Below are 13,963 nucleotides of genomic sequence, written 5' to 3'. Positions count from 1 at the left end.
ATTCTCTGCTGTATAATTCCTTTAATACGAGTAAATATTGGTACCAATACATTCTGGTCTATGCAATCACAAAAAACAAATCTCTGAATTGATGTTATAAAGTATATCTTATTATAAATTCTGTAAGTAAAATTAAGAAAAAACATGCGAAAATATATTATATAGTAGAAAATCACAATTTATAATATTAATTGAAAAAAAAATTAGAAAATATATTTCCCTTTTCAATGTTGGGTCATCAAGGCCACGAGACCTAAAATATAAAAATCATAAAATGAACAAATATGAAGGAAACATCTTCAAAAAGAATTATGCAATTAAGAATCTTCTACCTTGTTTAAATAAAATCTATAATCTCAAATTAAACTAATCAAACCAAATATTACATCGCCAAAATTTTTATTCGGAACTACAATTCTGACAAAAAAAAAAAAAGGTAAATTGCTCATAAAAGGCCCAGGAGAGGATAGAATAAAAATGAATAGAACACATCAAAATTTTACATGAAAATGACCAACAAAAAACCAGAGCCAGTATTAGAGCTGCCAACAAACCATTAATGGCTCTTCCACAGAAAATACTAACTTTGAGCTCACTTTTCTCACCCCATGGCATCCACGGTTCATATCTGGACAGCAATAGAAGAGGCCATATTTGTAAATCCCAAATCAAACTTCAGCGCCACATATGATTGTTTCTTCATGTTTGAGCAATTTGTTGTTCGATAGACTGTAGTAACTTAATTTTTGAATCACACATGGTAGAGAATTCTGCCAGTACTTTAACCTTCCCATTCACCATTTTCCTGGCAACTTCCGCAGGACTCCAGCATTTGAGGGATTGAGCAATACGATCACCAACCTCTGCCTCGTTAATAGTGGAAATATACGTCTCGAAAATTCGATAGACCTGCCCTGGTCCATCATTTTGACCATTTTTCCTCAGAGGAGCAAGGATGCTATCCACATTCTCATCTTCGGGTCTTTTATTCCATTCTCTTAGCCATCTCCGAACCTCCTCTAACACATTGGATAAATGCTGGACAGAATCTTGAATTGCATGAGCCAGATTTGAGGTAGACTGATCAACTGATCCGCTTTTCTTTTTCTTCTTACCAGATGGTTGAAGTGATCTAAGACAAGACATAATTACAAGTCCATGCCATGCCAAAGGTTCAGTAACTATCTGCATTACAAGTTGTACATCATTCCAAGGAGAACATATATCGGGCTCCATAGATTTGACCACCTCTAAAATATACTTCTCCAGCAAAGAATCTAAGATATTCCAAATATGTGGCTTGCTGCTATTACTCTCTGGTTGCACAAGTTCGTGAGAGCTAAGGCTCCATGCATTTAAAAATACAATGAAATTCAACCAGTCAATCAGGTTGGAACAAGAAACCTGCAACAGTATTTTGAAGTTATGGATCAAATTTTCCACATTAGAAGCATGAAAAATAAATGGAATTTTTATCTAAAATTTAACTCAAAACTACATGACACTTGAGAATAGTTGCAATTATTAGTCCTTAGTTGCTGATGCTGAGACAAATACACTGATTGGAAATCCTTACAGTAATATGGTTACTATATGTTGTAAATGGACATCTATTTTCACACATGCATAGTGAATAGATGATATCACCAAGTTTAACTAAGCCCACCCAAATGGCTAAAACTTTATTTGGACTCCTCAACAAGTGAACAACAAAGCCTTATCCCACTAGGTGGGATCGACTACATGGAATGAGACGACGCCATTGGAACATTTTTCTATGGCTCAATTTTCAATGTGCTTACACTTATTCTTTCCCATTTCTATTTCCGAGATAAGACATTTTCAAGATAACACACTTTGTTAGTATAGCTCTTTATTGCAAAGATAGAAGATACCATAATTACTTCCACTGAAGTAACCTGTTGCAAGCACAGCTGCCTTCTCAATAGTCTCATAGCTCTGTTCAATAAAATTAACTTCTAATAATAGGAGCATAAAAGCATAAACAATCATACCACAGAGGTACTTTCACTGCTGGAAAAGCCCATGACAACTTCTATTGCTTCACTCAGAGAAAAGCCCAAAAGTTTTGCATAGCGGTCTAGCAATAGTTTCATCTCTGAAGATATTTTAGGTGAAACAGAACCATTGACCTCAACATGTTCCTTAATTGAAGATGAAACACTTTGAATAGAAAGATATATCATCCGTGGAAGTATGGATTTCTTCTCAATCTCTCTCTGGAAACTTGTTTCCCTCTCTTTGATCTAAATAGCCAACCCATGCAATAAGGGAAGGGATAAAACATAGTTAAAGTTTCTACTAAAGAAAATGATTATTATACAGCAGGCACAAGTCATCAAGGACTGATTTCACCTACCGAAACTTCTCTATGACAATAAGAAGTCCCTTCAAATCGTTCTGAAAAAAATAAAAAATAAAACCAGTTTATAAATGAACTCCAAAAGAGTGAACTATAGAGAATAAACTGGAATCAATATGGGCTAAAAAGCATGTTATTCGGAGTACACAAAAGTACACTGCAAGCCAATCTAAAACAATCCGATAATTATATAGTTGCATGGATATCAACAAACTCATCCCTCTAAATCAACTCATCCTATTTCCAATTTTTGTATATTGAAAAACTGACCTAAAAGATAGTTTTTGTCTGAAGTTGGCGTCCACCAAGGTCGTAACTGCAAGTCTTCATTGAAGGATATAGACTTTGATTCAATTTCATTAGACAGATCAAGGAATTGAACCCCACATTTCATGCTTTCAAGGACACCCTGATGGAATAAGCAGTAATTAACTTTACATCATATGCAATAAGGCATTCACCTATGCCACCAAACAAGATTTGAATTACCTCCTCTTCGTCAATGTTATTTGCATTTTGCTTAAGCTGTAAAATCGATGTGTCAACTCGTGCCACAAAATACTGACTAGACTGTTGCAACCGTTCTTTAAACTGCACAAATTCAATTACCTGAAATATTATGAATATTAATTAATATCTCACTTCAACTAACTCAAATTTGTTCTCTTCAACATAATTGCAGAATTGACAACAAAATAGAAGAATAGAATAAATAAAATAAAATAAATGCAAGAAATAGAAAGAAGTACTATTCATGTTTTCAGAATACTCTATGGCATTCCATCAGAAAGTAAGAAAAAAGGTACGAGAAAAAAAGCCCTTTAATGTTTTTTGAAAAAATGAAGCACTTTCTGTTCTTAGATTCTCACAAACTGTATGGACCACATATGTAGTTGCTTGAATATGAAGATGGTTAACTACGTGTTGATCATCTCAATGTGGAAATCTTTGGTCATGAATGATCTCTTCAAAAAGCGTATGTTGTTAGGTAGAAACACATTTCTGGGTCTACCAATGGTTTTATATCAACACACCTCTCCTCAGACAAACCTTTTTTAGGTATGAAGCATGGACAATACATAGGCCCATCATATCTTGTGCTGAAATTAACTTTTATTTCGAAGAATAGGGACAAGGATTGAACCTTAGCTTTGTTAGTCATCGTGAATTTCATACCGTATTACGAACATTTTCCCTTTTTTTAATAAATCATATGAAAAATTTCATTAGAAAACAACAGATGAATGGTTTATATCTTCTCAAGATAAAAATAGGCTAGTGCAAATCTATTCTTCCAAAGGCTGCATGCACAATTTACTTGAGAAAGGAAAATCTATCAATTCTTGAAACAATAAAGCTGTAGTATACATACTTTTGAGTAAATACTATGGCGATATGCAAGAAAAGTCAAATCTGCAGATTCTCTGAAGTGGTCATCCATAAACTTCAGGTAATCCTTTAACAGATTGTTAGACTCAGTCCAAAGCGGAGATACCAACATCTGAGGCAAGATGTTGTGCAGAACACTTTCCATCAAGATATTCTTGACATCCAGTGATTTATACCTGAATTGAAAATAAAATATGCTTTCAATATGATGGTGGCAACAAATTCTGCAACAATACACCTTCTAATCTATGTATTACATACATTAAGGGGGCATGCTATGAAAACAGTGGGAGAACTTGAAGGAAGTGAATACCATTCATATGCCACTGAAAGAGCACCAAAGTGGGAATACAAGTGCAACAGCAAGATCTTGTACTGTGAAACATATCTGTCAAAGGCAACAAAGAAATGAGCAAATTATTTTAAAAGACAAGAAATTGCCATAGCAAAGATACAACACATGACAATCATTCCTAACCTTCTTATTGCCAAACCAAACTCCAAAACCATAATTGCCTCTACCATGTAGCCAACATTCTTAGTACGCCAAAATAACTACACCAAAATAGCACAATATGTCACTGTATATAATTTTTAAAAGTAAAAACAATTGATCGCATTTGTAAACACAACGTATCAAAGAAAAAAAAAGTTGCACAAAAGAAGCTTGAGCATCTGCCTATGATATCATTTATTTCTGAAAAAATAGCCTATCTTCAAGGTTCAACTTAAAAGGAAAAATTGAAAACAAGAATTCATTGGAAGAAAAGAGGAAAAACAGTAACTGGCAGATCTATATGCCAACAAGAAAAAAGTGCTACATAAGCAATAAGCATGGCTAACTCATCAGTAGATAGATTGGCATGCAATGTTATATTGCTAAATCTCATAGAACCTACATTTTCTTCTTCATTCCTATTGTGAGGATACCTTATTATATATGTACTCTCTTTTTTCTCATTAATAAATTTAGTTTCCATGAAGGAAAGATCAAATCTAGTATCTCTTAAAATGATTTTGCAAAGATGAAAAATTTAAAAAGTAATATGACATACCTGCACCAACACATTACATGTTATTGAAAGAAGCTCCTCACCATGCATGCTCTCCTGTGGATCCAAGCCCTTTGAAAGTGGAAGGTTTTTGCAATACATATCAGACATTTGAACACAAGAACCTTCAAGTTCTGAGACAAGTTCAGGTGAGCATTATTAATAACATGGAAACTAAACGATGTCAAATGATCAGAGATAAGGATGTTTGTCCATCAAAGAGAAGGCATTATACTCAAGGGATATGATGTCTCTTCAAAGAAAATAATTTATAAAAAGAAAAAGAACTTATGCCATACATAATAATAAAACCCTTAGAGATGTAATAATAATAATAAAACCCCAAGGAAAAAGGATGTAAAACTCTTAGAGATGAATATGTTAGATGGAACCTCAAGCACAGTTTATCTCACTACTTATCAACAACAGGACAGGAGTAGTTTTTACTTTTTATATGAAAATAACTAAATAATGTCAAGTGATACCCACCATTTACAGAATACTTGAACATGTTCCCCAGTAGTAAGTGCTGAATTTTGAAAAGGGTTATACATCGCCCAAGTGTCTTGCTTGGAGTTGTTGATAAACCATCACTGCTTTTCATTAAATCCTTCAAAAGTTCTGTCTTCTTATCATCGGTTAAGACTTCAACAAACATTTCAACATCTGAAGTAAAGCAGGCCAAGTCACCAAACCTATGAGCATTGAACAGAGTTCTTAATTAATGAATTGTAAAATTGAACTTTTAGAATAAATAAATAATAAAGAGCATATTATGTATCCCTGCCTTCTTGGAGTTGTCAAACCTAGTAGAAAAGTGGCATTAGAGTGCCCACTTTTCTCTACAATGTCATCAAATTCATAGGCACCTAATGCATTCAAATTCAAACTTGGCCTATGTTTACATAGCCACTTGGCCAATCTCAAGCCTGGAAAAACAAGAAGGGTTATGCGACAACCAATGTAAAACTTTGTTGTATCCCTATGCATGGCCACAACACAGTGACATCTTCTCAATGTAGAGTTGTGTTAGGCTTGCGGTAGCCAACGTAAAACTTTGTCCCATTCCAATGCATGGACATGACACAATGACATCTTTGAATCCATGCAGCTAACCCCGACTAATGGGAAAAGGTTTTGTTAAGATTAAGGTAAGGAAGTCAAATTCAAACATACAAATACTTTCCCAATTATTACAGTTTGATATTACTCCAGAAGCCATTTAATTTGGTAGAGTAAATGCACATTAAGTCAACATTATCGTGCTACCTCAAGCAACAGCTTTGAGTTTAGTGTTTGAAAAATGGATCGACCACTTATTTTGTGCTGAAATTCTTTTTTTTTTTTTTTGGAAAAATGGAAAATAAGAACAGCAATTACCAAATTCCATGGTACTTAGTCATAGAAGATTTGTGATATCATGTCATAAACCATCTCTCATTGAAAGTTTAAGTCGTTGGGAAGAGGAATGAATGGTTTTAATATCTAAATAATTGGTTACTTAATGGTATTCTTGAAGTGCTATGGACATATATTGAGGAAAACAAGCACTGAAAATTTGACAGCAATTATGGGCGCTAGTAGATAAGACAAAAAGCATTCTACCCACACCTACTCTCCCAAGCCTCAGAGCATCAATACACATGACCATGGTCAACTTGAAGCACCCTAACGAACAATGTATTTAATGTAGATAGCCAAACCTGGAACCCTAAACCCCCTTGCAAAGCTCTATACATGCTAGAGAGTATAAAGATAATAAAGTTTGGAATGATGAGAACAACAGTATAAAGTACCTGCAAAAGTAATTCACAATTGCATCCATTAGGCTTTCATCATTCCCCTTCCCACGTAAAAGCTTTCTTCTTTCAATTTCTATATTTGCCAAGTACGGACACCTCATAGAGTTGTTAGTGGTATCATCTTGTAGCTTCTGTATAAAATCTGATGCATTTGATATTTGACTATCAAACTGCACTCATGTAGTAGATTGTCCACACATCAAGTTCCATGCTAATAAAAATAGTAGAAGGCCACTTTAAGCATGAGGATAAATTCACCTGTTCATCTGTCAAGTGTGAGACCTTGCATTGGACAAATTTGGGGGGATGTACTGGATCATTGACAGCCTCCTCACACCAAATGCTGCCATCTTCCATCAAACAGGCTAAATAATTAAGGAAACACTCCCAGTCATCTGGACTGCCAAATGGACAAACAACATCAACAAAAGCAATATTTAGACCTGGCTGCTTCTGAGTTCCCACACATCATGATAGGAAGATACCCTATACTAGTTGGACCACATTATCCATTTCCATTAACAACAATCAACAATTCCCAACGAAAGATTTTTGCAGGGCTATGTTTAAACATGAGTTAGCATTGAAAGCCATACCTTGACACAAGAATTTTTTTAAATATATCAGTAGCAGCCACATAGTCACCTGCCCGAGCCAGAAGTCTCCCCTGTCAACTTAAAGTCAAAGCATATAGGTTGATGAGAACAGTCAAACAAGATACATGGGTGAAAATGATAGGATAGAACAATTTATAAAAAAAGCTTAAAAAAGTTAAAAAACAGCCCGGTGCACAAGCATCTGCATTAACATAGGGTCTAGGGGGAAGGGTCATACCAAAAGGTGTAATGTAAGTAGCCTACCCTAATGATTGTATCAGTCCCTGTCTCCCTGATTCTACTGCTTGTACCCGTGACCTTGAGGTCACACAGAGATAACTGTTGCTATAGAACAAAAAAAAAAAAAAAAAAAAAAAAGAGGCGTCTTCAATCTCTAGTCCTAGCCTCCTACGTGTGAAAAGGAGTGTGATAGACACTTCCAAATCACCCTAAAGATGAGGCTTAGATACCTTTATAAAAGCTTAGCCATCCTCCCATCTTATGTAGGGGTGGTAAAACGGGTCGAATCCATCAGGTCATCCCACCAAAAAGGAGGGTCAGGCTAGGGTTTGGAACCCCCAAATTAAAAAACCGCCAAACCCGCGGGGCAAGGAGGGCCGCCGGGCCAAAGATTCTTTATTTTTTCCTTTTTTTAATAAAAGAGTGATTAGTGCTACAAAAATTAATTATATAATTTCCAAACACACTTTTTTCTTTCTTATTCTTCTTTTTGTTATTAACTTATTTTTTTTTATTTCACACTTTCACATATATGCTCAAATTATGTGAAATTATTTCTTAAAATAAAGATGATTCTATTGACGGATATTATTTTGAACAATTCTATTGAAGTTAAAATTTTGGAAGATAGTAAAAAACTTATATAGTAATTTGGCTATTTTTTATTGTATTTAATCTTTTAATTATCTTTTTTTATATTAATTTTGATTAATTTTATTAATTTTTTATTAAAGAAAGTTGAGCGGGCTAGCATTTTGAGTTTGCTTTTACTTGGCAGGACAGGGTGAGTATCTGCTTTGCCACCTCTAATCTTATGAGCTAGCATTTAAGGTTGAGTTAGGGTACTCAATTCTCATAGTTATGGAGCATTCTACTACATTTTCCACAAAACATCCACCAAAAGCAAATCCAACAGTTTAACTGCACAGCCATTTTTAATACTACAGAATAATTTACACAAACCAAAAATTAAAGACAACAAAAGAAGTGCAATATGTTTACCTGTATTCGTAGCTTATCAACTTCAATTGTCAATAGTGATCCCAATTTCCCAGCTAGAACTTCTAAAGCATCCCCAAACTTAGTTTGCTTTTCCAATATGGATATGTAAGCCATAACAGCTGCCCGCATAAAAAATTGAACATATATGAAAATTTTGATTGATTTTATCACATGAAAGGGCTTTTCCATGGTGGTTCATAATTCATATACTTACAAAATAAGAAAGAAAAAATAATAGATTACCTTCAGGCTCATGTAAACTATGTGAAGTGATGTGCTTCTTCAGTAATCCTTCAGCCAAGAGCAGTAGCTTCTCTGCTCCATTGCCATGAAGCACCTAGCAAAAGATCAGTTCCCACAAAATAAATTAGTTGTTGTTGTTTACAAATCATGCCCAAAATCAAATAACTAATTATATATCCGACAAAAAATTAGGAGCGTAATGATAACATATTATTGAAGAATACATCACTTAACAAGGTTCCTAGATGTAAGAGTCCCCAATTTACTCTAGAAACAAGTAAACAGCAAGAATGACACAATAACAAACTATTGCAGAACAAATATCAGTTAACACGGTTCTTAGAAGTATGTATCCAGTATACTCTCAAATGTAAAAAGTAAATTTCTAAAGAATAACAGCAAAAGTGTCATCATAACAAACCATCTGCAGAAACATTTTCCTGAGAAGGTGATAATAGCTTAATTCATCATAAAATATATACCAATTAATGAATACTATTGCCTAAAATGTAATTAAGTACTTTGAAATATAGGCAATTCATAAGAAATAGTGAGAAGATATGATTTAAAGCTAAATTTTGAATTGATATCTATTTTCATTTATTTTGGATAATTTCATGTGTAAACTAAATTTCAATAATAAAAAAATTGGATAAATTATCTTTCATGAAATTTGGAAAGATTTGGAACAAGATACAATTTGAAGATTTAATTTGGAAGATATAATAGACACAACTTGGAAAGCAAGAACATGTCTTTTGCTTCCTATAAATAGGGAACTTCTAGTCTCAAACACTATTATTTTCTTACTTTTCTATGACTTGCTAAGGGTGCATTTGGTTTGCATGTTTCTTTTCTGTTTTCATTTATAGTGTGTTCTGTTTTTATAATTTTGTGAAGAAAAATAGAAAACAAATAATTACTTAATGTAGTATTCGTTTTTAACAAGTTCAAGTCTTATTTGATTTGTTCTAAGGTGATTGTTATACAGACCATGCTGCTCTTAGGCACTAATTTGCCAAAGTTGAATCCAGACCAAGACTAATACAATAGGTGCTTTTATGCTTTTGTTACAAATCTGAAATAAAAGATAAGGGATGAAGAATACAGTTGCACCACCTTTTTAAAATTGTTCATCAAGAAAATGGGAAAGTTACTCCTATCCAGAATGAATTCTCTTATGAGCAGTTATGGACTCTTAAGCACTCCCCTCCATGGTTTGTTCAATGATATAGCTAATTACAAGAACAGAAGGGTGGTCCAGAATGAATTCTCTTATGAGCAGTTATGGACTCTTAAGCACTCCTCTCCATGGTTTGTTCAATGATATAGCTAATTAAAAGAACAGAAAGGTGGTTCAGAGAACTTAACATATCTACAAAAATAGAAATTCCTACATGATGTCAAGTTCTTTATTTGGGATGATTCGTTATTATATAAAAGTGTTGATGGGATGATGAGTAAGAAACAGCAAACATTTTGTGGAATTGTCATGGTTTTGAAAATGGTAAACATTTCAATGGGGATATAAGGTACCCCAAAGTGGTTTTATTGGCCCACATTATTCAAGGATGCCAAGAAATTTGTTAGTGTGTGACAACTATAAGAGGACTAGAAATATATCAAGAAAAAATGTGATGCCATTGAATAAAATTCTAGAGGTGGAAATGTTTAATGTTTGGGATAGATATTATGGGACCATTACCATCTTATTGCAATTGGATGAGAGCTAGATGCATTCCAAATACATGCTTATAAAAATTCAAAATTCAAAGCTCAAGTTCAATTAAGGATATGTACAATGATGTTACAACTAGATTAAAGAGTTAATCATTCACCTGCTAATCTAATTAGGAGAGTTGTTGCACTTAAGGCATCAAGCAATAAGTATAGTTGAGCAATTTGATCGTAATTACATCACATTAGGAAAAAGTAAGGGGTGAATAATTATTAGAGAGTTTAAGAAATTAGATTAAATTGAATGCTAACACCTACTTTTGATTTATTGTTTCTTATCTTTATAGTTTGTTACTTTTGACATTTCGTTACTTTCCAATTAGTCATCTAAGTTAAGTATCCTAGATAGTAAAACTCAATTGAACTGTACTTAGATAATAGTCTTCAAGGGAACGAAAATCTTTTACTTTCTTATTATTTGTGACCCAATGCACTTGCTGGAACTAAGTTGTATAAATTCAATAACACCAGGTTCCTTGAATGCTCTAAGGACGAGTTACTAATAAGTTTCTAAGGTAAATAACAATAACGCATTTGTTCCACACATATCATTGAAAATTGTAACCCATATCGCAGATCATATACTTGTAAGAGTTTCAGGGTCAACACTTAGAAGGACCTAAATTAAATATTTTGAAGGGGAAGGAAAAGAAAGGAATCAAAATCACAATAGTTATCATTCTTAATTATCTAAAGACATTTCCTGCTCAAAAAGGCATTAAAATATTAAGGATACTAATACTACAAGCAGTATATATGATCCTATCCATCACATGTTGTACAACTACAAGATAGCTTGCTACGAAAGGGAGGAAGAACAACAAGCAGAGCATTATAAAGGAGGGAGAACCTGTAATTGGATGCTACAAACTGCCCAAAGCAAAAATCTTTCTTCTCCAGCAAGTTTGTACATTTTGATAGCTGTCTGTCCAACACAAAAATGTACACAGCATCAAACAAAATTTCCACAAAGAAAGTAGCAGCAACTATCCATGGAGACAAAGCAGAGAACTGCAATAAGAAAAGAAAAATGCATAAACCTGTTGTTGCTTCACAAATGAGTACTCACGAACATAGCAGTTAAAGAGCCCCATCATGAGTTCCAGACTATTTGGGAACTTACTACAAGCATGTTCATAACAGTTCGTAGCCAAATCCACTGATAAGATAAAGAACGTAATTCAGTTGCATAATCAAGCAATACGAATACTTCAAATTTAAAGAACATAACATGGAGAAGCCCCAAAAAAATACTAACAGTGATCTAGTCGCTGAAAGACTATCTGCAGCGTACTGAGTGTAAGATCATCCATCAAGAGAGAATCATTTGCATACAAGACCTCCTTGGCTTTCAGGCAAACAGATAAGGCTTCCTCGGGCTTCCCCATCCTTTCCAAAACAAGAGCTTTGAGTGCCTAAAGAACAGGCAGGCAAATAATAATAACAATCATCACGAATCAAAGGTATATATATAAACATAATCAGGAAAAAAAAACTTGGGAAAGAACACAGCCTGAAAACAACAAATGAAACATGATAACACCAACAATAACGAACAGTAAAGCCTCACTGGTCCTTGAGGTTATGAGCATTAGTTATAACCAGTTACAACATAAATAAGTATCAAGAAGTGAGCAAAACTACAGTATTAGAAACTAATCTAAGTACAAATTAAAGAGTAACGATAATAAATAAATAATTTCTTAGCGAAACCAACTAGACAACACACCATGATTCAGGAAATTATTCGAGTATTACGTATCTAAAACAGATATATTCGTATTAAAGAATGAGAAAATTATATGTTCTCACGTTTCCCCCTCGATCAAAGATACATTATCAACACTCGAAGATTTAAAAGTCAAAGTTCAGCGTCTATTACAATTTTCAAGAGACTAATGCAAGGGTTTAAGAAACGAAGAAAGAGAGAACTGCCACTAATTTCAGAAAATATGCCCTAGATTAAGAAGAAACAAAGAACTTCGAAAGAAAGCGCTGGAATCAATTGCATTACAGGTAAGAAACCTGCATTATAAAACACAGTGAAATTGGAAGGTTCTAGAATGAGCGGAGAAGAAAGTGATAAAGAAATTGAGAGAGAAGGAAAGGATCTTACGAGAGCATAGGGGGAATTAGGGTGTTTGGTGAGGAGCGTAGTGACGTGCTTGAAAGCGTTCTTGTACTGACGAGAATCAATGGCGTCCCATATGACACGAACGCGACGCTCTGGAATCCCACCGGCTAAGCCAAGCTTCGAAGCCATTCGAACTTGTAAGCAAGAAACACCTTCTTCCGTTCTTCTTATGCTAAGCAGAGAGATGGAAAGGGAACTGACACTGACAGATAGAGAGAAAGAGTGTATGTGTGTGTGAGGGGGAGAGAGAGAGACCTAAAACATGGGGCGGAGTGAGGAAGAAAGAACACAGGGAAGTGGAACTGTGGAAGAGAGAGGAGTTTTTTTTTTTTTTTTTTTTTGGGTCTGGAGAGTGAAGACTTATTGCAAGTTAGCAACGGAAAATGGGAACCGAAATGATTGTGGACTTTGTTGGGTTTTCTGAAACTGGATCCGCAAAGTTAGACCCAAAAGAGGGTTCATTCTCGAAAATTTCAGGGTGTGTTTAGTTTCCCTTCTTATTTTCTATTTTTATTTTTATTATTATTTTTTTTATAAAATCCAAAAAATAAAAAATATTAAAAATAAAAACGTAAACCAAACGAATGTTTAATTTTTATATGGTTTAAAACTTGATTTGGTAAATTATTTTTTTTTGAAGTGCACATTATTTTATATCTGGTAAATTTTTTAAAAAATGGTGTTTTTCAAATTTTTTTTAATCAGAGTGTGTGTTTAAGGTTGGTTTATACAGTTGCATTTAAAAAAATTAAAAAATTTAATATAATTCTATATATTAATTAATATTTAAATTTATTTTTATATTTTTTTTATTATACTCTTTTAAATTTTAAAAATTATCTTACCAAACATAATTATTATTACTTATATTTTATTAAAAAATATTTTTAGTTTGATTTATTAAATATAGATGCTATAACTTTTAAAAAATTATCTTGAGTAAAATATCATTCTAAAGTTATTCCTAATCTTTGAGCCAATTTTAAAACGTGAGTTAAATATTTTTAGTTTGATTTAATATTGTCACAAAATTGAGACGATTTTGAAACGTGAGTTAAATAGGACGAAAACGTTAGAGACAAAAACGATACATAGAAATAAATTTTAATTTTATCCTTCAATAATATCAATTTTTTAGGTACATAATTATTCAATTATTTTTAAATTTTATTCTTAATCACATTATTTTTTTCTAAGTGAATTTATTTTTTATTAAGAACAAAATTAAAAAATAAATTAAGTAATTATTTGTTGTAAAAAAAATTTAAAATTATTGAAGAAAAGATTAAAATTTATTAAAAAGTTAAAAAAACTTTTTTTCAATAGTTTTAATTTTTAATAAATTTTAATCTTTTCTTTAATAACTTCAATTTTTTACGAAAGGT

General features: G+C 33.1%; 1 protein-coding gene across 1 annotated transcript; it reads right to left on the bottom strand.

Annotated features, from left to right (window-relative positions):
- Positions 1-333: 333 nt before the first annotated feature.
- On the bottom strand, positions 334-12,970 carry LOC112764381 (N-terminal acetyltransferase B complex auxiliary subunit NAA25). Its single transcript, XM_025809937.3, has 19 exons — positions 12,561-12,970; positions 11,703-11,859; positions 11,485-11,603; positions 11,295-11,369; positions 8,708-8,801; positions 8,465-8,583; positions 7,223-7,293; positions 6,885-7,026; positions 6,621-6,796; positions 5,314-5,519; positions 4,828-4,958; positions 4,251-4,327; positions 4,086-4,160; positions 3,756-3,948; positions 2,873-2,992; positions 2,654-2,792; positions 2,381-2,421; positions 2,016-2,267; positions 334-1,404 (listed from the first exon to the last, which is right to left on the bottom strand). The coding sequence occupies exons 1-19, from the start codon at positions 12,705-12,707 to the stop codon at positions 700-702; spliced, it is 3,039 nt and encodes a 1,012-aa protein (XP_025665722.1). The 5' UTR covers positions 12,708-12,970; the 3' UTR covers positions 334-699.
- Between the last annotated feature and the right edge of the window lie 993 nt (positions 12,971-13,963).

The sequence above is a fragment of the Arachis hypogaea genome, chromosome 17, assembly GCF_003086295.3.
Source record: "Arachis hypogaea cultivar Tifrunner chromosome 17, arahy.Tifrunner.gnm2.J5K5, whole genome shotgun sequence".
Taxonomy (NCBI): Eukaryota; Viridiplantae; Streptophyta; class Magnoliopsida; order Fabales; family Fabaceae; genus Arachis; species Arachis hypogaea.
Note: the sequence above shows the minus strand (reverse complement) of the source record. Positions and strands in the feature narration are given on the sequence as shown.